This window comes from Hyla sarda, chromosome 2 (genome assembly GCF_029499605.1).
Source record: "Hyla sarda isolate aHylSar1 chromosome 2, aHylSar1.hap1, whole genome shotgun sequence".
Classification (NCBI taxonomy): domain Eukaryota; kingdom Metazoa; phylum Chordata; class Amphibia; order Anura; family Hylidae; genus Hyla; species Hyla sarda.
Window position 1 is genome coordinate 194,018,660 of NC_079190.1, and position 26,315 is coordinate 194,044,974.

At 41.7% G+C, this 26,315-nt stretch overlaps 1 protein-coding gene across 1 annotated transcript in view; it reads right to left on the bottom strand.

The window, feature by feature from the left end:
• LOC130355643 (pinopsin-like) overlaps positions 1-26,315 on the bottom strand; it is a 320,381-nt gene that overhangs the window by 167,839 nt on the left and 126,227 nt on the right. Inside the window, exon 2 of the mRNA XM_056556042.1 lies at positions 9,623-10,090. Within this exon, the coding sequence (XP_056412017.1) occupies positions 9,623-9,989 (367 nt within the window). The 5' untranslated portion in view covers positions 9,990-10,090. The remainder of the gene's footprint in view (positions 1-9,622; positions 10,091-26,315) is intronic.

Below are 26,315 nucleotides of genomic sequence, written 5' to 3' on the forward strand. Positions count from 1 at the left end.
CGGCTGTGGCGATCGCCGCATGTCGGCTATTAACGCCAGCCCCCAGCTACAAGAATCAGCTGGGGGCCAGCCGTTATGATGCGGGCTTGAGTCAGGAGCCTGCGTCATACCCCGTTAACGGCACATGGACAAGCATAGACGTCCATGGCCGTGAACAGGTTAAGGTGTTAATGGTTTGTTGATAATTGTATCTATAACAACCTTTACCTGTTTAAAGCACACCTCTTCCTTCACGTCATTAAGCACTGGCCTGACAAAGCGCTTTAGCACGCAAATGGTCAGTTGCCAGCTTTCATACCCCCGCGTCTGATCCTTCTGCTCCCCTGCACGTGAACCCAACTGTCTTGTACTACAAAAAATAAGCCCCTGATACGCAAACCTGGTGAGTGCTCTGCATCTTTCCTGCATATTGTTACATGTATCATACTGCAGCGGGATAGCACCGAAGAGGAGTCAGGTGTGGCTTCCAGGGTCACTGGTGGCTAGAGTTATAGTGTCCTGTTCACATATGCATTAGCTGGATGGTGCCGAGACTGCTCCTGTTTTGGCTTGCAATTCATACTGTATGTTGAGGGACCACCTTTTTCACCTTCTGACTAGAGACAGGCAACTCAATGTGCATAAAAAAAAGAATATTCGTCAATACAAATATATATCACTATATTCTAAATATTCTATTAAAAATCAGCATTTCGAATATTCATGCTCAACACTAGAGGGCAGTTAGTGTAAAAGCACTAAAAGACTTCCACACTAGATTGTTACGCTTATTTCTGGTGTAACCGTACTGGGGCGTATTATCCGCAAATAAGTGAAATATATACTCTTTCAGCAGTTCTACAAGTATGTCAGGCAGAGAAGTGCCAGGCCATGCATAGAAGAGGGGCAGAGACCTAAATACATCAGGCGCAGGCAGAGGTAACAGCAGATTAGGGACGTGTGACAGCAGGAGTCTTAGCGAGAGGCCTGAGCTCCCGTCATCAGCTAGCGGTCGTGTCTAGACCAGTAACCCATCTGCAGTCATTGCTTGGTTAACTCGGTCATCCACTTCATCCCAAGGGACCTCTGACACCCCCAGTCAACAGCCGGTGGGTTCCTCAGATTCAACCCTTAGTTGGCATAGCCTGGGAGCAGTCCCTGACCTCTAACCGCCTCTGTCCTATGCTGTTCCCTCACACAGAGAAGTATTGTATGCTGTGGGCTAAGCTCCACTATACAGCAAGGATGATCAACTAGAGGAAAGTCAGCAGCTACTGCCCAGCCAAGAAGTGAAGGAGACATCTGCCACTTCCTCCGCTAGGCGGGCAAGTAGTGATGAGGAGAGTGGTGGGGGAGGTGGTGTTGCGAGCGTTCAGGCTCCTGAAACAGACACCGTTGAGGAACCTGATGATGGCATCAGTGACATGCAGAAACAGCTCGATGATGACGAAGCCAATCGCACTTGGGAGCCGGGTGCAGAAGGGGCTTTATCATCATCATCATCAGGAAAAGAGGGTGTCAGGTTGCCCGTGAGGCAGCAGCTGAGCCAGCCACGTGTAGCCTGGTTGGGAGTCAGCATGGTGGCAGAAGTGGGGCATCTAGAGCCAAATGTGCCCAGGGTAGACCACCTGCTTCGCAGTAGCCTACTTGCCCGGGAGGTAGTGGAGCAGGGGTTCCTGGAGTCGGCGGCAGTAGTAGTCACTCAATGCGGACTGTTTGGGGGAAAATAAGCTACTCGGCAGCATGGCAGTTTTTTTATCAAGCAACCGGAGGATATTAACATTGTCACATGCAAAATGTGTCGGTAGAAGGTGAATCATGGCCAGGGTCCCAATGTTGGCACCACGGCCCAACATCAACATATGCAGCATCACAATCAAGCGGCCTAGGAGAACCGTGGCTCCGATGCGGTGGTCCAGCCTGCTGCAGCAACCGCTGCATCACCCAGTGGCACAGCGCTCCCTGTTTCAGCTAGCCAAGGCTCCACCACCTCAGCCGAATGGAGCTGTGATTCATACCCATCTTCTGTTGGTCCAGATGCTTCTCGCTCCTCCTACTTCTCATCATCCTTCTGGCAGCAATCCATCACCGAAGCGAAGTCCCAGAGACAGCAGTATGCTCTGTCCAACGGCGCAGAAGCTGAATGTGCTCCTGTCCAAGTTGCTGGTAGTGATGAGCGGCATTGTTCATAATCGAATTTGCAATATTTTGGGTATTCGTTATATTTGCATATGTGAATATTAGCATATTCGCATATGTGAATATTCGCGTATTCCAGGAAGAAAATGGTGAGGGGGTAGGCAACTTTACTATTGGTTGCTAGGGATGCTGTTGATAACCTCTGACAAGTGTATTTGCATCATTCTAATCGGCCCCCAAGTGAAAAGAAGGAATATGCAAATATTCACTTATGCGAATATGCACATATACGAATATTCACATATGCGAATATTCACATATGTGAATATTCACATGTTGGCATATGCGGAAAAAACGATAGAATATTCGCAATTTTGAATATACATATATATAATTCACAAATTTGCGATATTCGCGATAAAAATATGAAATGCGAATGTTCACGCCCAACACTAGTTTCTGGTGCTGCAGTCCCTCCCTTTTCAAGTCCCAAGCCGTCATTTAAAAAAAAAAAGACTGTACCAGCCCACAAACATGTAGAACAGAAGGTGGGGTGGGCCAATCCTTAAGCCTGTCAGTGTGCACCAAAGTGCATGGCAGTGCCGACGAGTGGAGCTGTAACTACTGTCTAGGACAATAAATGTCCTTTACGGCCCACTGGGTGAATGAGATTCCAGCACAGCCACACCAGAAAGTTGGCCAGGTCACGCCCCTTCCGCCTCCAAGCAGTCACGCCGATGGTCCTGCGACAATGTCCGACTCTGCCTCCTCATCCTCCACAATGTCCTCAGCCTCCACTGCAAGGACAAGTCACAGTGCCCCTCCAGCATACCATGTGTGCAGGGCACGGCGGTGTCACCCTGTTCTTCACCTAGTTTGCCTTGGCGAACGGAGTCACACAGGGGAGGAACTACTGAAAGTTATTATTCAAGCAATCAAATCATGGCTTTCTCCGTGACAACTGGAAATAGGAGCCATGGTGACCGACAACAGAAGAACATTTTGTCTGCGCTGTGTCAAGGAAGCCAGAGCCATGTGCCATGCATGGATGGTGAGGACAACAATTTTACCCTATATAACGCTTTGCCAAGCATTATATAGGGTAAAATCTGATGATTGGTTCCCTTTAATGAAGTTGATGCAGCTTGTTGAAATGTATGAGGCACCACACAGCTATGTGCCCCTCTCTGTAATACTATGCCAAAGAAAGTGACTGGGAGGTTAATGCCTGCAGCTGCAGTAAAAATCCTTTTCAGTTAAAAAAAAACAATGCTCTCTGTCCACAAGAACGCTGATATGACAAGGAGGATGTTAAATACTGATGAACTGAACTTTTCTCTGCTGTAACACACACAGGCTCCGCATCCTATGATCCTTCTGGAGTGTATTGTAATGTAGCCGGAATTATGGCTGCCGATTATATAGCTCTGTGACATCACAGGGGTGACTGGCTGCTGATAGGCTGCATTCTACATGTGATTCAGTGTCATCCCGCCTACTTCCCTTCCCGCCTTGCCTCCCCAGTATCCCTTGCCCCATATACTGACATGTGGATCCACCATTTTAGATGCCCTGGAGCCTGCACCGCAGTAAATGGAGTTTAATGAAGCGATTTGCGCAATAGAATCGCGGCCATATTCGCATTCATTGCAAATCGAATATTTCCTTAAATTCGTAATCAATTAGGGTTCATCAGCTTCGCTCATCTCTAGTTATACACAAAAAAAACACTATAGTTTCCACTGCTAATAAAAACACTTGATGTAATTGTTGGTTCCCCCAAGACAGTCAATTAGCAATATGTCAACCTAGAGATTTTAAAGCAGAATCCAGTAAAATACAACCTTACAGCACTGGCTAATAGGCAATTGGAATATGTGTGAAATGTTTACTAGATGCAGATAAAGTAGCATATACTTCAAACAGATTGAACTGCAGCTTGGGCTGTTTCTCAGGATGATGATTCTTAAGATAAACGCAGTCTGACCTGGTCTAGGATGGAGGAGCATACCTGCGGGTGTACCTGATACGACACATGGGACCTGTTATTTGTTAAACAGATTTAAATTTAATGTTATATCAGATTGTTAATGATACATACGGTACATGGTTTCACTCAAACCTGCAGAACCACTGGTAATAAATCCACTAGGTTTGAATGGCAAGATTCTTTCTTACAGTGGGTGATATCTTACAATTTATTTATTCATGTAATATATGCAAGATTTAGGGCTGTTCATGTATACTTACCTCAAAATATGTATTTTTTCATGTGCATAATACAGGTTTGGAAAATAGTACAGTCAACTATATATTTATACATAAGCCTAAGTCCTGTGACCCTTGTTCACAGTATACATTACCAGTGCATGCTCAGTCCTGCATCGGTTGTGTCAAATGTTCTGAATTGTATATATTACTATAATATTCATTATCGGATTCCCTAGTGGCTGCAAAAGTCCTTCGTGCATCAGGTTTTTCATGTATAATTAACATGCAGATTGTGTGATCCTTTAACTTGATATATACCATTTAACAAATGATGTAAATAGGTCACTCGTCATGTCTATAATATATATTGCACAGATTGCTTTATGTGCTCTGTTTTATTTTTTATTTTTATTAATGCTTGGTTTTTCAATTGCACAGATTGTTATATTAACTCAGTGTTAAGCCGACTACATTTTCATACTTCTTACTGTATTTTTCTACTCAAATCATATCAATTTGAAGGGTCATTCCAACAGCAGCACAACAATAGGGGTAATTTTACCATGTGTACTGGTAGAAGAAATTAAACTTTTAGTCAAATTAACACTTGACACAATGAACCATAGCCTGATAAGAGGATGTCTAGCCCCTCTTACATTGTGTTTTTCTCTGTCCAATTTGACCTCTGACAGATGGTTTACTGCTTGTTTACTCAATGATTGTTCATAATGTGGCCCTAACTTTTTTTTTTTTCTCTGGCTACACCTTTGGCATAGATCAGAAGGTCCACACTTATATAGAATATAACATGGTGTTAAGTAAACAAAGCTAGTGGGCCAATTTCTTCTGTTTGAAGATCCCCACTGACGCAAAAGGCCTTGATGATCAGGTTATTAAGTAGTCAGCCATCCTTTGCCCTTTCAGAAAATGGAATGCTGTATCCCCCTTTGACGGGCTTTTAGTAATGTTGTTGTCATGTCACTCCAAAGTTCCATCTTTGATGAACTGTAATGAGGTCATCTGCTTTCAATGTTCTCATGAGGAAAAACATTTCCATTCCCTAGATCTTTCCAATGCTCTTTACTATTAAGTAAACACTTCAGGAAGTTGAAAATGTTTTTCTGGATGAATCAATGGATAGGAATTGGGAAGCCATTGACCTCGATTATCTTGGTCAAAACTCTAATTTCCTAAATGTTGTCAATTTTTCAAGAGCTATGTCAACTTTTTACACTGTATGAACTCTAGTCCTGCAAGATGAAATTTGTTATGCAGTTTTTAGCTTTCATTGAGTTTACCACCCAGTAGAATTTGAATTTAAGGTTCTCAGAGGTTATTGTTCTCAAGTGTGTGATTTTGAGTTCCCATAGTCAAGAGGGCTCTAGGGAAGCATACATTTAGAATGTTGATCTTGTTCCCCTTTGCCCCAAAAGCAACATAAGCTTCCTGCCCCCCTTAGGATACCTTATAATAAACACAAGGTGTGTGCATGTATGTATGTATGTATGTGTGTGTGTGGGGGGGGGGGGGCAGACATCCTTTTATAGGATAGTGGCTCTAGTTCACATTTGTTAGAGTTATAAAGAAAAATCTGTCCCCCATCATTGTGCTGCTGTTGGAAAAACAAGATTGAGGGAAACAGGATGTGTGTATACCCCGCTCCAAGCAATAAAGCAGCAAGTCAGCAAGTGCTGTGTCATTGTTCCTTCATAAGGTATCGTGCATTCATCTGACTACAGACGCTGGCACTGGACGGTCTGCTGTGCGACTCCCATCTGTGGCCACTTTCCTAAGAGGAGCCAAGTTCACATTGAATGTATGGTGGGGTGGTGGTGACTCTACTTTATACTGATTGTGCTTTGGAAACAAGATTAACATTCTAAATCTATGCTTCTAAGCTCAGGATCCATAAGCCCCTGAGGTCTTCACAGGTATAATGATTGAGAGCACTGTTCCACTTGAAGCACACACTGAGATATGCTAGAGTTTTTAATTTCATAAGACACATGAAATTAACTTGATAATCCTGAAAACCTTAAGATACTCAATGTGGAAGGAAGAAAAATGGAGAACAAGCATATATAATATTACTAGAATGGAATTTGTAATGTTAAAATAGTGGGTGGTGTATAAAACTTTACATTTATATATGGCAAGAAATAGAGAATAATTAAATTAATCCCAACTGACTAATTTAGATTATCGATGTCTAAATAATTAGGGAGATAAAAATTTAAGTGCTACCTTAAAATGCCAAAGATAGGTTGACTTTCATCCAGTTTGTTAAGATTAGAGCCGGTCCAATTAAAGTAATTGCCTTTCTGATCAAAGCCACATGTGAGCAAAGGTACAGTAGATAGAGAGGTAAATGAAGGCAATTCTTAGATTGAGGGAATGTCTTGGACTTCATTTTAGTTTTGTTAATTAGATTGAAATATTCACAATAAATACAAGGGGTAAGAAATGAAAAAATGTCTGACTATCAGCCCCGCCAATAAAGAAAAGTTACGTACATATACATCCATGGATGATACCAGCAGAGCAGCTGTGTTGGTGCCATCTGTAGTGGGAATTGGCTGCTGGGCTCCTGATGCAATTGCCAGGGGCAAAGTGGAGCTCCGATCCTGATAGTTAACCCTTTAGATCCTGCTGTCAGTGCCGACTTCGGTATCTAACAGGGTGACAGAGGCCCCCTCTGTCCTCGATCTGTGCCCTCTGAACCAATAATAGGGTGTGATGGTAACCATGGCAATTGGAGACCTGAGGCAGAGTCTGATCAGCTATCACGGTGACATAAAAAATAATTCCTGCTTTTAAGAGGTCCCTGTTACTATACATACTTCTTTCCATTATAGAGTGCCATGGAGAGTACAGGAAAGGTAGGGATCGCTGCTCCTTGAACATACTGTCATGTCGGAAAGGGATACATGCAGTCCTAAGCTGACTCACACCCTCTGTCCTTTTCTTTTGGGATGACTGCCTCTTTAATAGGGTTGCCCCAACCACAGTGACGATCTCTACTCTACTAAGGTGCAGGGCGTAGAAACAAACAGCACAGTACATATTTTAAGGAACAGTCCGAGTTACAAAGGGTTAACCAAATCCCAAAACAGGGAGCACAAAATAGGAAACAACAAACTGTCAAACTGACAGACAAAGCAGAATCAGGCAGGTCAGGTCTCAACCAAGATAGCAGTGGGGTAAAGAATCATATAGCAAAAGAGTTGTCAGGCCTCAAGCCAAGGAATAAAAACAGGAAGACTACAAGGTACAGAACAGCAAGAAAAAGAATTGTCAAGAGCAAGCAGAAGTCAGATATACAAAACAAATAGCAGGAACAAACGCTGGTGAAAGAGGTGTGAGCTGCAATCATGAGCAGGGCTGGGACACACTACAGGGATTTAAATATCCCACCCACCACTGCTTATTGGCCTTGCTAGCAACATTTCCCATTGGCCGGACCAGCCATGTCATTGCCACAGCTAACTAAGATGCTGCCCAGCATGAGCTGATGCGGAAGAGACAATGCTGGAGCCTGGACAGATGAGTTTTCATGAGTCTGGCCTTGATGTGGCGAGTGGGCTTGTAGTTTTTGATCAAAATGTATACTAGCAATCTGTTAGTTTTTGAATTTATGCAGAGAAGTAAGTAGATTAAAATACAAATTGTGGATGTGCAGCTGTGTTTCTGTTTCTCTATTTTTGCTTTAAAATTGTAGTCTCTCCCTTCTTTCATAGCCAGCACTCCGCTCCACCCATTCAGCCCAGGCATTTTTTTATTAGCAGGAGACTGCATATGGGATTCCTCCTTGCATTCTCCCAGCCCTCTGGCAGGGAGCACATGGTAGGTGTTCACACTGGTGTGGTGCTCTGTGGCGGTCATTGTTACTGTGGTGCTTTGCCTGTTGGGTGGAGTGGCCCAGAGCCAGGGGCTGGGTTGGGCAGCAGTGGGGCTGCCTTGCCACTGGGTCATTCCCCTTGTAGGCATGGTGTTGCAGTGGCAGTGGGACCCACTCTGAATAGGTGGCCTTGACGTGGAGAGTGGGCTTGTACTTTTTGATCAAAATGTATACAAACAACCTGTTAGTTTTTAAATTTATGCTGAGAAGCAAGTAGATCAAAATACAAATTATGGATCTGCGGCTGTGTTTCTGTTTCTCTATTTTTGCATTTTCTACACTTACTTTCTGTGATGTGTACCCTTATAATGTAGTACATCATGCAAAAAGAGTAGCTTGCCACATGTCAAGCCTACAGCAGCATCTGTAAATCCTCATTTTAAAAAAGAACAAACTATGCTAAATAATTGACATTTACACATGGTATTTCTAGCACATGGCTCTTGCAAGACATTATAGATTAGTACTAAATGCAACCATTATTTGTGTGTCATTCATATCGTAGGTGTTTATATTGCTGGCTGCATAAGTAAAATTGTGTTCATGTTTATTTGTTGTCCTCTACATGGTCTGTGTGTCAGCTGTATCTTTTTATGTTACAGTAAAATATTGCATACAACATTGCAAACACAGTTCTTTATTGTGCATTATCAATGCTTATGTTTATCTACAGTATGTGGGTAAACATGAAATCAAATGGGACTGTGGCAACCAATTATCCTACTGTAGCTGAATCACAGACAACTATCCTTAGTATAAGGAATACAATACAATTTTTTTAGGATAAATAACACAAAAAAAATGTATGTTGATTCATAAGATATGTCCTCTCAAACATATGCCAAAATAGCACTCTTTTAGCATAAATTGGGTCAATGGATTCCTATGAAAACATTCAGTGTGTGCACCAGGAGCATTCAGAACTGTATCTATAACAAGGGGGAAAAGAAGAGGAAAGAAGGTTTCTACACCAGCATATACGGGGGTTCTTTATGGTGAGAGCGGAGAGACTGAGGAATTCTCTGCCTGAGGAGGTGGTCATGGGGAACTCTGTAAAAGAGTTCAAAAGGGGCCTGGATGCATTTCTGGAGAGTAATAACATTACTGGTTATGGATACTAGATTTATAGGGATAGAATGTTCATCCAGGGATTTATTCTGACTGCCATATTTGGAGTTGGGAAGGAATTTTTACCTTCCTCTGGTTCAACTCAGTAGGGACTCATTAGGGATATAGGTTGAACTTGATGGACTCTTTTTTCCTCCTTATAAACTATGTAACTAGGTATGTTACTTCTTACTGTATATGTGGAAAGTAAACCAGTATAATTATGTATACAGAGACTTACCTGGGTATCAGTTAATATATATAATAATGTATACATACTGTACTTACCAAAACAGGAATTGACGAAGCCATACCATTGACAGCCATATTCTCCACCAACCCATCGACCTTGAATACTGGATGTAAAACTCAATGTTGTCCCAGATACACAGACTAGCATATCACTAATACTTATATTTAATAACATCATATTGACTGGAGTCCTTAGGGTTTTGAACTTGCAAAATAGGACTAACACTATGAAATTGTTAAGGAAGCCAAAGACAAGGATAAATCCAAGAAAAATTGCCACCACTGTGTGTCCTGTTCTAGATAACACAGGCTCTTGGGATTGTGCTTCATCATTGTCCAAGTATGAAAAAGAGGTTTCATAACTGATATTTGCTGTCCAGTTTGTGTTCCGGTCGGACATCATTGTAAATATGAATACGTAGGGGTCTGAGCCTCCATGAATAAGGAAGGGTCTGAATAATTCTCCTGTTCACCTTCTTTAATTCATTCCAGATATTGAGTGACCTAAAATAAGATAAAAGTAACAATGAGTAACATTATCTTGAAATCAATGTTTCAGATTTTATACCTTTGTGCATGTACATATTTTTTGCGATAAGGCAACCTTCTTCAGGGACAATTTGGATATAACATATTTTATATCTACAATTGATTATCGTATTTATCGGGGTATACCACGCACCGGCCTATAGCACGCACCCTTATTTTACCAAGGATATTTGGGTAAAAAAAGTTTTTTACTCAAATATCCTTGGTAAAATGAGGGTGCGTGTGTGTTCATGCGTATACCCCGATACACCCCCAGGAAAGGCAGAGGGAGAGAGGCCGTCGCTGCCCGCCTATCTCCCCCTCCCTATCCTGGGGTCTAGAGCCCTGCTGCCGCCGCTTCTCTCCCGCTGGCTATCGGCGCCGCTGCCCGTTCTCTCCCCCTGACAGGGCTCTAGACCCCAGGACAGGCAGGGGCAGAGAAGCCGGCAGCACTGGTGGTCTCTGCACCTGCAAAGCCGCTGCAGTTCATTGATTTAAAGTGCCCGCTTTAAATCATTGAACTGCAGCGGCTTATCGGCGTATAACACGCAGGTAGACTTTAGGCTAAAAATTTTAGTCTAAAAAGTGTGTGTTATATGCCGATAAATATGGTACATAGAGTGTCATTGTTAGGCTACATTCACACCACGTTTGGGTCATGCCACAACTGGAGCTGTCAGGGAAATGTGCCATACTCGATTCATATCAATGAGGTGACTGGTTTCAGCTAGTAACCGGACTTAAATGCGCAGCAGACCACGGTTTTTAGATTGTCTTATGAAGAAAAATTAGCTGATCAGAGTCAATAGCCATCTCATTGAAATGAATGGGGTACGCAGTGGTCACGGCTGGCATAAGACATTAGGCAGTTTTGAAATTCACATGCCAGATCTGTCTGCATGATGGACGTGAATGCAGCCTTTCATGTAAAGGTATGATAAAGTATCCATTATAAAGTATAATAATAATACTAATAATAAAAAAAAAAGTGCATTTGTTGTATGAAAAAAACTTTATTTCTGTAACTCCTATAGACATCAATGGAGATGGCTGCAGCCAAATCTCCCTCCAACTGCATAGAATGCAGAATTCAGGAATCAGAGAATGGGGGTCATTAGACCATAGCTCTCCTGCATCTATTTAGCAATTATGGATTATACTGTGTGTATGCCATAAACTGTAAATATGGAAATCCCTCCCCTTTGTGGCAGTAGCTGTTTTAGCCTTTGGAAACAGAGTGGATTTTTAAATGTTCTGATCAATGTGGCCCTTTGAAGGCTTGCTTTCTGGGAGACAAGTTTTATGTTCAATGGCACCATTTTTGGAGTACATATCAAGCTCTGAAAAAAACTTTTTTGGGTGGGAGTATATAAAAAGTGACAGTTCTTGAAAGGTTTTATATACATAACTTTTAACCCCTTCCCGCAGAATGTCATATATAAACGCCGGGTTGTGCAGTGCGTTCGCGCATCCCGGCGTTTATAAATGACATGCAGTTAACCCGGCGATGCGCAGCATCGCACGGGTTAACTGGCAGAAGTCCCGCTGTTTCCAGCAGGGGACAACTTCTGCTTCACCCCCAGGACCATCAATTGATGGTCCTGGTCAGCGATCACTGTGATTGGTCCCTGTGGACCAATCACAGTGATCTGGGGTGAAAGTTCAGATCCCCCGCACTGCCCACCCCTGGAAGTCGGGCAGAACGGGGGACGAAGGCTGCAGGGGCTCGCGGGGACCTGCGGCACACGGGGGGAACACGTGGGGACCAGCGGACTTACCTGGAGCAGCGGCAGGACCGGCCACGTGGGCGAGCAGCGACGGGACCAGCAGGTAAGTATGTAGTCCTCAGAGGCAGCAGTGAAGATCTTCACTGCTGCTTCTAGGAGTCTGAAAACTACAACTCCCAGCATGCCTAGACAGCATTTGGCTGTCTGGGCATGCTGGGAGTTGTAGTTTTGCAACATCTGGAGGGCCCCAGTTTGGAGACCATTGTATAATGGTCTCCAATCTGTGCTCTTCCAGCTGTTGCAAAACTACAACTCCCAGCATGCACTGACTGTCCAGGCATGCTGGGAGTTTTAGTTAAGCAACATCTGGCCCTTCAGATGTTGCCGAACTACAACTCCCAGCATGCCCTTCAGCTGTCTGGGCATGCTGGGAGTTGTAGTTTTGCAACAGCTGGAGACACACTGGTTGGGAAACATTGTTTCTAACTCAGTGTTTCCTAACCTGTGTGCCTCCAGCTGTTGCAAAACTATAACTCCCAGCATGCACTAAAAGACCATGCATGCTGGGAGTTGTAGTTTTGCAACATCTGGAGGGCCCCAGTTTGGAGACCATTGTATAATGGTCTCCAATCTGTGCTCTTCCAGCTGTTGCAAAACTACAACTCCCAGTATGCACTGACTGTCCAGGCATGCTGGGAGTTTTAGTTCAGCAACATCTGGCCCTTCAGATGTTGCCGAACTACAACTCCCAGCATGCCCTTCAGCTGTCTGGGCATGCTGGGAGTTGTAGTTTCGCAACAACTGGAGACACACTGGTTGGGAAACATTGTCTGTTTCTAACTCAGTGTTTCCTAACCTGTGTGCCTCCAGCTGTTGCAAAACTATGACTCCCAGCATGCACTAACAGACCATGCATGCTGGGAGTTGTGGTTTTGCAACAGCTGATGCAAGCCCCCCCCCCCCCCGCCCTGCCACCCCCGTGAATGTACAGGGTACATTCACATGGGCGAGGCTTTTACAGTGGGTTTCTCGCATCTTGAGATGCAGCAAATTTTGCGCTGGGAAACTCGCTGTAATCCCCCGCCCATGTGACTGTACCCTAAAAACACTACACTACACTAACACAAAATAAAATAAAAAGTTAAAAACACTACATATACACATACCCTTACACAGCCCCCCTCCCCCAATAAGAACGTTCGGTACACCACTGTTTCCAAAGCAGAGCCTCCAGCTGTTGAAAAACAACAACTCCCAGTATTGTCGGACAGCCGTTGACTGTCCAGGCATGCTGGGAGTTTTGCAACAGCTGGAGGCACCCTGTTTGGGAATCACTGGCGTAGAATACCCCTATGTCCACCCCTATGCAAATCCCTAATTTAGGCCTCAAATGCACATGGCGCACTCACTTTGGAGCCCTGTCGTATTTCAGGGCAACAGTTTAGGGCGACATATGGGGTATCGCTGTACTCGGGAGAAATTGCGTTACAAGGTTTGGGGGGCTTTTTCTTCTTTAACCCTTCATGAAAAGGAAATGTTGGGGTCTACACCAGAATGTTAGTGTAAAAATTTTTTCTTTTTTACACTAACATGCTGATGTTGCCCTATACTTTACATTTTCACAAGAGGTAAAAGGGAAAAAAGCCCCCCAAAATTTGTAACGCAATTTCTCCCGACTACAGAGATACCCCATATGTGAGCGCAAAGTGCTCTGGGGGCGCACAACAAGGCCCAGAAGGGAGAGCGCACCATGTACATTTGAGGTGATTTGCACAGGGGTGGCTGATTGTTACAGCGGTTTTCACAAACGCAAAAAAAACAAAACCCCACATGTGACCCCATTTCGGAAACGACACCCCTCACGGAATGTAATGAGGGGTGCAGTGAGAATTTACCCCCCACAGGTGTCTGACGGATCTTTGGAACAGTGGTCCATGAAAATGAAAACTTGTACAGCCCACTGTTCCAAAGATCTGTCAGACACCAGTGGGGGGCAAATGCTCACTGTACCCCTTGTTACGTTCCTCAAGGGGTCTAGTTTCCAAAATGGTATGCCATGTGTGTTTTTTTTTGCTGTTCTGGCACCTTAGGGGCTTCCTAAATGCGACATGCTCCCCGAGCAAAATTTGCTTTTGAAAAAGCCAAATATGACTCCTTCTCTTCTGAGCATTGTAGTTCGCCCATAGTGCACTTCAGGTCAACTTATGGGGTACCTCCATACTCAGAAGAGATGGTGTTACAAATTTTGGGGGGTATTTTCTGCTATTAACCCTTGCAAAAAGGTGAAATTAGGGGGGAAACACACATTTTAGTGGAATTTTTTTTATTTTTTTTTACATATGCAAAAGTCATGAAACACCTGTGGGGTAATAAGGCTCACTTTATTCCTTATTACATTCCTCAAGGGGTCTAGTTTCCAAAATGGTATGCCATGTGGGTATTTTTTGCTGTTCTGGCACCATAGGGGCTTCCTAAATGCGACATGCCCCCCCGAGCAAAATTTTCTCTCAAAAAGCCAAATATGACTCCTTCTCTTCTGAGCATTGTAGTTCGCCCATAGTGCACTTCAGGTCAACTTATGGGGTACCTCCATACTCAGAAGAGAAGGGGTTACAAATATTGGGGGGTATTTCCTGCTATTAACCCTTGGAAAAATGTGAAATTTGGGGGGAAACACACATTTTAGTGAAAAAAAAATTTTTTTTTTTACATATGCAAAAGTCGTGAAACACCTGTGGGGTATTAAGGCTCACTTTATTCCTTGTTACGTACCTCAAGGGGTCTAGTTTCCAAAATGGTATGCCATGTGAGGGTTTTTTGCTGTTCTGGCACCATAAGGGCTTCCTAAATGCAACATGCCCCCAAAAACCATTTCAGAAAAACGTACTCTCCAAAATCCCCTTATCGCTCTTTCCCTTCTGAGCCCTCTACTGCGCCCGCCGAACACTTTACATAGACATATGAGGTATGTGCTTACTCGAGAGCAATTGGGCTACAAATATAAGTATACATTTTCTCCTTTTACCCCTTGGAAAATTTTAAAAATTGGGTCTACAAGAACATGCGAGTGTAAAAAATGAAGATTGTGAATTTTCTCCTTCACTTTGCTTCTATTCCTGTGAAACACTTAAAGGGTTAAAATGATGACTGAATGTCATTTTGAATACTTTGGGGGGTGCAGTTTTTATAATGGGGTCTTTTGTGGGGTATTTCTAATAAGAAGACCCTTCAAATCCACTTCAAACCTGAACTGGTCCCTGAAAAATAGTGAGTTTGAAAATTTTGTGAAAAATTGGAAAATTGCTGCTGAACTTTGAAGCCCTCTGGTGTCTTCCAAAAGTAAAAACTCGTCACTTTTATGATGCAGACATAAAGTAGACATATTGTATATGTGAATACATTTTTTTTTTATTTGTAATATACATTTTCCTTACAAGCAGAGAGCTTCAAAGTTAGAAAAATGCTAAATTTTCAAATTTTTCATCAAATTTTAGGATTTTTCACAAGGAAAGGATGCAAGTTACCACAAAAATTTACCACCATGTTAAAGTAGAATATGTCACGAAAAAACAATCTCGGAATCAGAATGATAACTAAAAGCATTCCAGAGTTATTAATGTTTAAAGTGACAGTGGTCAGATGTGCAAAAAACGCTCTGGTCCTTAAGGCCAAAATGGGCTTGGACCTGAAGGGGTTAATATGAAGGTCAGTATGATCATGGCTGCTAAATCTACTTAAACATTTTGGATTTTTCAACTGAGAGACAGAGCTTATTTTTTGCAAGGCAAGCTTTTGGGTTTTTTTTCAGTATGATTTGTGCTATATACAATCTGTAGTTTTTTCATTCATTTTTTTTTTTTGTTGAGATTAACAAAAAAAATGGCATATATATTTTTTTTAAGCATTTACCATACAGTCTACAGAGTGTGTTATTTTCATAGTTTGAGTTGTTTTGGTTGCAGTGATACCAATTTCATATTATATTTTTAGTTTATACTTCTTGACATGATATAGAACTTTGTAATCAGGAAATAATTCTCTTTTTTGTCTTATCTTATTATTTAAATATTTTAACACTTCATTTTACTAAGTTGCCTAATGGGCCCTGTCACTGATTTTTTTATTTTTCAAACATTATAATTAGAGATGATCGAACTTACAGTAAATTCGATTTGTCACAAACTTCTCGGCTCGGCAGTTGATGTCTTATCCTGCATAGATTAGTTCAGCTTTCAAGTGCTCCCGTGGGCTGGAAAAGGTGGATACAGTCGTAGGAGACTCTTTCCTAGGACTGTATCCACCTTTTCCAGCCCACCGGAGCACCTGAAAGCTGAACTAATTTATGCAGGATAAGTCATCAACTGCCGAGCCGAGAAGTTTGTGACGAATCAAACTTACTGAAATTCGCTCATCTCTAAATATAATAGAAATATAGCAATGCTACTCTTTTGGATCTTTCTCCTCATGGTGTAGAGGTGTGGCTATTTTTTCACAGTGTGTGCTTTGTATTTCTTTATAAGTGTTTCTTTAGATGTTGTCCTGTGGGCTAAAGTTTGCCTCATGCATCCCTGATTTCACTGTGCGTGGCCCACTACTCCATAATCTATTTTGTTATATTGCAGTATGCTCCTGTGTTATGTTGTGATAAATTATGTACTGTCTTTTTATGGGAATGCAGAGTAACCCAGGTGACCTTGATGCCCCTTTGGGAGCCCCCAACATTGTCCCTATATAGTGTGGGGGGAGGAGCTGTACAGTCAGTGAGGAGCTGCAGCTCAGTGCAGTCCAGTTCAGAGTGCAGTGTGAACAAGTGTGTTAAGAAGTCAGAGGAGGCTCTTAAATCTGCAGCCATGCAAATCTTAGGAAACCCCATTACTTAGATGAAGTTTAAGCCTGATGGTAAGCACAAAGCTCCAGGAGGAAAAATAGTCTTCAAAGTCTGTAAATTTAGCATGGGCAGTCATTTATCTCAAACCTTTACTCTCAGCAACTACAAGTCCCAGCAAGACGACAGGCTTCCCAGGTTCATTCTGCACTTCCCTCTGCACAAAATCTGTACTATGAGGATTTTAACAACAATTCCTGCCTCAGTAAATATAGTTTTCCGCTACCTGGCATTGTGAACCTTATTGTCCTTGACCCTGGCCCCAAGAGACTTCTCTCATCCTCGGAACATGTAGGTTAACATTGTCCTGGCATCACAAATTGTACATCTCACCCACATTCCACCTATGGCACCACATACAGATATACAAGGATAGGGCTATGTGGTGACTATGACCATGACAGTCCCCAGAAATCTATCCAAGATAGACCTCTCATCTGAGTCCAGCCACTTGTGGATAAAAACTATAATGGAAATATTTGCACTACTTTATTATTTTTTATTTATTTATAAGTAGTAATGCAAAATACAACTATGTGAAAGTGGTCTTAGGGTATATTCAGACAAATCTTGGTTCTATACTGTGATTACCACTAAGCTTTAGCTAAGTGCTACAGTTTTGTAACAATAAAAAAATAACTGAATTTTGCTATGATTTTGGGGTGATTGTCCAGGTCCCTAACTACCCTGCTCATAAGCTATAAAAGCTCAGAGGAACATTGGTGATGAAATTTCAAGTTAAATTCTTTACGTAGTCAGTTAATAGGTAAGTACACATGTCTTCCGGATAGATCAATGATTGTACTTTTATCTATGCCCTGGACTGCTTTGCATATCTTTTGCAGTGAGAAGTTGTTTGATTTGTATGGAAAAAAATGGAATAAAAATCTTTGACAGTGAATCCTTTGTGAAAAGTCTCAAGCTTTTTCACTTACAATACTGGAACTCATATATAACCTTAGAATCTCATCATTAATTGCAGGGTTATGCAACTATTTTTAGTAGGGGTCCACTTGTCTAGGTCTGCCATCTGGTGAAGGTCCAAGCTGAAAGCTAAAATTTGGCTCACACCTAGCAGCTCCAGTACCAGGCAAGACATTGGTACTGCCCATTGTAGAACATTACTATTACCTTATTAAAGGGGTACTCCGGTGGATATCTCTGTCCATTTTAGATACTGTCCAGAGCAGTACATGTTTCCTATGGGGATTTTCTCCTACTCTGGACAGTTCTTAGAATAGACAGAGAGGTCAGAAGAGAGCACTGTGCTTATGATGTCAGCAGAGAGCTCTGTGTTCCAAAAAGAAAAGAATGTCCTCCGTAGTATTCAGCAACTAATAAGTACTGGAAGGATAAGTGGCCTTCGACAGCTCTTTGGTCTTGGCCATAGTGCAGTTTGGAGTGTGACTGTTTGAGGTTGTGGACAGATGTCTTTTATGCTGATAACAAGTTCAAACAGGTAACAAGTGGAGGACAGAGGAGACTGGAGGTCTGTGAGAGCCAGAAATCTTGCTTGTTTGTAGGTGACCAAATACTTATTTTCCACCATAATTTGCAAATAAATTCTTTAAAAATCAGACAATGGGATTTTATGGATTTTTTCTTTCTCATTATGTCTCTCATAGTTGAGGTATACCTATGATGAAAATTACAGGCCTCTCATCTTTTTAAGTGGGAGAACTTACCCAATTGGTGGCTGACTAAATAGTTTTTGCCCCACTGTACGTCACAGGGTATAATAAGTGACTGAAGTATGGAGGATGTAAATCTACTGTTATCTGTATGACCTGAATACTGCTACATACTGTGCCCCTGAAATTAATACTGCCACACACTGTGCCCCTGAGTAGAACTTTCCCACACACTGTGCCCCTGAGAAGAATAGTGCCACACACTGAAACCCTGAGTATAATACTGTCACATACCAAGCTTCTGAGTAGAATACTGTTACATACTTGAGTGAATTGTGGTTGATTTTAACTCTGCTCATAATTAAAGCTAATTTTATACTGGAATCTTTCTGCCTCAGTGCATGGCTTTAGGGGATTAAATGTATTGTATTTACAGACTTCATAAATCAAAATATCACATAGTATTTCAATCTTGTAATTTTACATTTCTGGTTCCATACTAATGATTCTGGTAAATGACTAACCAAAGCTAAATGTTACAAAAAAAAAAAATACATATTAACAGCACAAGAGCTGTGCACCTTTATATCATTTTTCACAATTCATCCTGGAACACATTATTTTGCCATAGATACACCCATACACATACCACAAGCTGTGATGCAGGTTCAGAGGTTTGTAGAATGATTTATATGTCAAAGAAGATATTGAAAGACAGGAAGAATGTCAATAAGCCAGATCCTGATTTAATGTGCATAAGGGAGAACTGGTAAATGGAACTGGATGCAGCTCATGTTATTCAAATTGGCTACATACAAATGCAAGGCACAGTTCAAAACAGAAAAGCAATATTTTGGTATATTGTATTGTCTTTCCTTCAAAGTGTATTGGTGTATAGATTTTTTTTGGTACTAGCATTTAGTAATTTAGACACTTGATATATATATATATATATATATATATATATATATATATATATATATATATAACTCCAAAAAAGGAAAGCGGCACTCCAATGGCAGAAAAAAGGTGTATTTATTCACCCATCAAGTCAAATGCGACGTTTCAGCCTCACAATGAAGCCTTTCTCAAGCATTGTGAAGCTCAAACGTCGCATTTGACTTGATGGGTGAATAAATACACCTTTTTTCTGCCATTGGAGTGCCGCTTTCCTTTTTTGGAGTTGTTTAAGAAGGGTTTGGAGTTTGAACCTGCGAAGGCTGAGCACCCGATCTGGACTTTAAGTCCCATTGTACAGTGCCGGTTCCCTCAATTTTTCTTTATATATATATATATATATATATATATATATATATGTATATACATATATATGTTTTTAAGGGTTCTTCTTGTATGATCAGTGCTATGTCAATACATGCCATTAAACAGTCATAGCAATCACTAGTCCCCTATGAGTGACTGAAAAAAAAAGACATATATTTCTTTTTCTTAGGTGAATAAGCCCTATTTCCAATAAAAAAAATATGAAATTACCCCTTTTTTCCCAGTGAACACATTAAAAAAATATGGAAAAAAGCAACTAATAAATAAACATATTTGGTATAGCTGTGCGCGTTAATGTTCGATCTATTAAAATATAATGTTAATGATCGAGTATGGGGAATGACATAGAAGTAAAAAAAATATCAAAGTCCAATATTGCTGATTTTTGGTCACATTATCTCCTAGAAAAGAGAAAAAAGAGAAAAAGTAATCAAAAAGTAATATATGTACCCAAATTTTTATCAATAAAATCTACAGATGATGGTTCAATAAAAGAGCTTTTATACAACCCTATAAATGGGGGGGGGAAAAAAGTTATAGTTGTCAGAATAAGAAAATAAAAAAAATACTTTGTTGAAACATGGTTACATGCTTTTTTTTTTTTTACTCTAAAGTGCACTGTGTAAAAACAAACCTAAAGTTGCTTTATTGTGTGTTTTTTTCAATTTCCCCCCCACAAATAATATTTATTACCCATTTAATAATATTTATTACCCACAAATTAATATTGGTTGCGCAATACATTTTATGGTAAAATACATTTTACAAAGTAAAATTGGTTGCGCAAAACACAAGCCCTCATATGGGTCTGCGGATGGAAAAATTTAAGAGTTATAGTTCTTAAATGATGAGGAGGAAAAAACGAAAATGCAAAAATGAAAATTTGGCTGTGTCCTCAAGGTCAAAATGGGCTGTGTGCTTAAAGGGTTAATATCATTTCTGAAGCAACACTTTAAGAATAATTTTAAATTTACCCTAAGGCTATGTTCTCACAGTGGGAATTCTACTACTGTGCTTAAATTCCATTCAGCAAAGCTTGCACCGAAAATTTTGCAATTTTGCAAAAAAAAAAAATATTTGAGTGGAATTTCGCCAGAATTTCTATGTGCTCAAAACACAGAATTCTGCCTAATTCAAAACCACATTAAGATCAATGGGATTCCGCCCGGAAGACAGGTCTTTTATTTTTGCAGAATCCGGAAAACACAATTTCCATGGCGGAATTTCCGTCATTTGAATGGGGCAGTGTAATCCACATTCAATTCAGTGTGCAGTAAATTTTTTGGAATTTCTGAGCTGAACTTTGCGGCTGAATTCCACATGGAAATTCCGCAGTGTGAACATAACTTAACAGGGTTAATTTTCCATTATGATAAATCACTAAAACAATTCAATCTCATTTACAAAGTTAATATAATAACTTTTATTTTTCTTATCAGACTTAAACTTTTTGTTCCATCATTGTCTAATCCAGCCAAAGCAAAGAGAAAAAACAGGCGCTCCCTTGTGAAAAACCAACGGGATCACAGGTGTGTGGGAGGGGAGGGAAAAAGTGAAGGCTCACCCTGCCAGGTTGTGTGCACTCCCACACAACCAAGATGTGCGTTTGATATAATGATCCCGGTCTGCAGCCTTCCGAAAGATAGCGGAGAGATGTAAAGCGAACTTCGGAAGAGATGGGAATACAATACCGGCGCTGACCAAGGAGAAGACAATAGAGCCAGGTGTGTAGCGATAAGATTTAATCCAATGCGACGCGTTTCACCGCGCTTGCGCGGTTTCATCAGGCACCATGAAACCTGATGAAACCGCGCAAGCGCGGTGAAACGCGTCGCATTGGATTAAATCTGTTCGCTACACACCTGGCTCTATTGTCTTCTCCTTGGTCAGCGCCGGTATTCCCATCTCTTCCGAAGTTCGCTTTACATCTAATCCAGCCAAAGGCTGTCCGGGCGTGCTATAAGTTGTAGATTTGCATTAGCTGGAGACACACTGTTTGAAAAACACTGTTTATCTTTTTAATAAAGCAACGCCATACAATCTGAAAGCTTAGTTAGAAATAATATTATCATGCTAAACTAATTGTGCTTTGCATCTCTAAACCAAATCCTTTTAAGATCTCTATGTTGCCCATGTAATGCAGTAGTCATGTAGTAGCAAATCTGACTTATTCACACAATTTTTGTACACTGCTCATAAAATTTAAGGGAACGCTTAAACAATAGTGTAGCTCGCGAATATTCACAATTCGAATTTTAAGCGTGAATATCGCATATTCGTGAATTCGCGAATATTGTGAAATATAGCACTATACATACGCAATTACGAATATTTGCTTTTTTTATTTTTTATTAGATTTTTTGTTCACAGTACACATCACAGTGATCACTGATCATCCCTCTCTGCTCTTCGCATATGCACATATTCGCAAATATTGAGCCCTCCCTTCTTTAATGGTATAGGTAACTAATGGGCTAGTGCAGTGGTCTCCAACCTGCGGACCTCCAGATGTTGCAAAACTACAACTTCCAGCATGACCGGACAGTTAGTGCATTAACTCTGTGATTTTTTGCCTGGTGAAACCAATAGGCCCATTGTGGTCTATGGGTATCTCATGGTATGTAAAACTGTAAGATAAGCAGGAGGGTCTCAGCAGCACAGTGGATGGAAGACTGCGTGGTGGTTCAGTGGTTCAGTGCTCCAGTGTTACAGTGTTGTAGTTTAACTTTTTTACTTGTGATTGACAAATGTACGTCAATTGGTAATTAAGAAAGCATTTAAACTGTGGGAACTAGGTCAATTGGCAATTAACTGAGTGTTTGAACCATGGGAACTAGTATTGGGGTTAATTGAAACTGGATTTAATGTGTAAGGCTGGGTATGAATGAATGGGAGGTTAAGGAACATAATGGGATATTTATCAATACCTGTGCAGAGTAAAGGTTGCCCAGTTGCCAATAGCAACCAATCAGATCGCTTCTTTCATTTTGCAGAGGCCTTGTGAAAAATGAAAGATGCGATCTGATTGGTTGCTATGGGCAACTCAGCAGCTTTTCCAGGAAAGTAAATTTTACCCACAACACTGTAACACTCCGTCCCACGCCGGGGACTCGAACCACCACATGGTACTGCCGAGACCCTCCTGCTAATCTTACAGTTTTACATACCATGAGATCCCCACAGACCACAATGGGCCTATTGGTTTCAATGGGCAAAAAAAGGCACTAGCCCATTAGTTCCCTATACCATTTAAGGGGTGCGAATATTCGCATATGCGCATCGATTTTCGCATATGCGCAGAGAAAAAAAACGAATATGCTGAATTTCGCAAATATATGACGAATATTCGTCCACATATTCGTGAAATATCGCAAATTCGAATATGGCCTATGCCGCTCATCACTATTAAACAACACAATATAACTACAAGTCAATCACACTTTAAAATTACACAATTTGAAATTACACTGTCCACTCAGGAAGCAAACACTGATTGGCAATCAATTTCACATGCTGCTGTGCAAATGGAGCAGACAACAGATGGAAATTATAGGCAATTAGCAAGACACCCCCAGTAAAGGAGTGGTTCTGCAGGTGGTGACCACAGACCACTTCTCCCTTCCAATGCTTCCAGGCAGATGTTTTGGTCACTTTTGAATGCTGGTGGTGCTTTCACTCTAGTGGTAGCATGAGACGGAGTCTACAACCCCCACAAATGGCTCAGGTAGTGCAGCTCATCCAGGATGGAACATCAATGTGAGCTGTGGCAAGAAGGTTTGCTGTGTTTGTCAGTGTAGTGTCCAGAGCATAGAGGCGCTACCTGGAGACAGGCCAGTACATCAGGAGACGTGGAGGAGGCCGTAGGAGGGCAGCAGCAGCAGGAGGAGCACTCCCAGAGCCCTGCAAAACGACCTCATGTGCATGTGTCCACTCAAACGGTCAGAAACAGACTCCATGAGAGTGGTATTAGGGCCCGATGTCCACAGGTGGGGGCTGTACTTACAGCCCAACACCGTGCAGGATGTTTGGCATTTGCCAGAGAACACCAAGATTGGCAAATTCACCACTGGTGCCCTGTGCTCTTCACAGTTAAAAGGCAGGTTCACACTGAGCACATGTGACAGACGTGACAGAGTCTGGAGACGCCTTGGAGAACGTTCTGCTGCCTGATTGGCATGAGCGTTTTGGCGGTGGGTCAGTAATGGTGTGGGGTGGCATTTCTTTGGGGGGGGCGCACAGCCCTCCATGTGCTACCAGAGGTAGTCTGACTGCCATTAGGTACCGAGATGAGATCCTCAGACCCCATGTGAGACCAAATGCTGGTGCGGTTGGCCCCAGGTTTCTCCTAATGCAAGACGATGCTAGACCTCATGTGGCTGTAGTGTGTCAGCAGTTCCTGCAAGAGGAAGGCATTGATGCTATGGACTGTCCCGCCCATTCCCCAGACCTTAATCTGATTGAGCACATCTGGGACATCATGTCTCGCTCCATCCACCAAAGCCACGTTACACCACAGACTGTCCAGCTCATCAGGAGCATGCCCAGGTGTTGTAGGGAGGTCATATGGGCACGTGGAGGCCACACACTACTGAGCCTTATTTTGACTTATTTTAAGGACATTACATCAAAGTTGGATCAGCCTGTAGTGTGGTTTTCCACTTTGATTTTGAGTATGACTCCATATCCAGACCTCCATGGGTTGAAAAATTTGATTTCCATTGACAATTTTTGTGTGATTTTGTTGTCAGCACATTCAACTATGTAAAGACAAAAGTATTTCATATGATGAGTTCATTCATTCAGATCTAGGATGTGTTATCTTAGTGTTCCCTTTATTTATTTTTTGAGCAGTGTATAAAATGTATATATCATGCATATATCATCATAATTACCTTTTACAAGCCAATTCTAAGCTCATTCTACCTTTATTTGCTGAACTACATGCAGGTTCATCTATACCATAAAGGTACTTAACATTTAAGAGACAGCTGGTATTCATAACAGTAAAGATCAAAGCTGCCAAAAAAACACAAAGGCTAAGTCATTGGCGGGAGACACATTGAACTTTTCTGGGATATGATCTTGTCAATGAAGAAATTGCCTGGCATTGAGCTGAAATCAGTTGTATTATTATTAAATAATGGCAATGACACCATGACAGATTAATAGAAGCAAAAAGAATTGAAGCCTAAAGGTTGAAGCAAAAAAAAAAACCAAACTATTATTTTAAAGTGCGTTTTTTAGCCCCCCCCAGACTACTACAATGTTGTAGATGTCGATAATGTGAGTGAAACCATACCTTTATTGCTTTTCCTCCTTCTTTTATAACTTATAAAATACATTTTTCCAGCAGTCGGGCATGGTCAGATAGGCATGGCATGGGGTTCGCAAAGCCCTGCCGCACGCCTATCATATCCTTTCAGTAATGGGATCGCTGTGTAGTAATACACAGCACATCCATAGCGCATGCGCCCCTCCTGGCGTGCGCGCCACTGCCCTGCATTGACAGAGTGAGCACTTGCTCCCGCTGCCTATGTGCTCACTGCGCAGGTGCAGTACTAGAAAAAGGGAGGGGCGCATGCGCTGCATCTTACTACACAGCAGTCCATGCGCTGAAAGGAGAAGAAAGGCGTGTCGGCAGCAGGGCTTTGCGAACCCCAAGCCACGCCTATCCAACTGTGCCTGACCGCTGGATAAATATATTTTATAAGTTATAAAAGAAGGAGAAAATGCGATAAAGGTATGGTTATACTCACGTTATGGACATCTGTAACAACATGTAGTCGTCTGGGGGGCTAAAAACTCAGGGGGGCTAAATGACAGTTGCGCTTTAACCCCTTAACGACAATGGACGTAAATGTACGTCATGGTGACGTGGTACTTAACGCACCATGACGTACATTTACGCGCCACCATGATCGCGAGCACCGGAGCGGTGCTCGCATCATGCGCGGCAGGTCCCGGCCGCGATCGCATGGATGTCCGCCTTTAACCCATCAGATGCACGGCATCTGCGGCAGTGCGGTACTTTGAGAGCACTGTGGTCCTGAAGGAGAAAACGAATACAAAAATGTCATATACAAATTATATAATGCCAACAAATAGTGCTGCTTTTCATGTATACACAGGACAGCTTCTCCTGAAAAGTCACCTTAGGTGACAGGTATGCTATATTTCTGAATTATGTACAGTGTGACTTTGGATCACAGAAGAAAATCTACCAAATGATCATATGGGTAGAAAAAAAGGAAAATGATCCAATGATATAATAGTGATAAGAGATAAGAAATCAGTCTCTGTATTCTTTTAAAGAAAATATGAAATACATTAATGCATATACTATCTTACTAAGTAGTTTGTTAAAATATAACTTTCATTACAATCAGCAAAAGTACTATATTGTGGTGTTGAATGAGGGTAATGTGTAATTAACCGTTTTGTGACGCCAGGGCGTGGTTGACCTATACACCACCTGAGGTAGACCAGCTTCTCCTGTGCCAGGCACAGGGCAAATAATCACTCTGATGCAAGGTTATGGATAACTGGTATGCTTTACTGAGGTTGGAAAGATGGTACAATCAGTTACAGCTCAGATTAGTGTGAAGGAGATGCAGGGTGAACTTTGGGAAGCTTATTGGCTTGCTGGGACTTATAGTTGATTGTACTGTAATGTG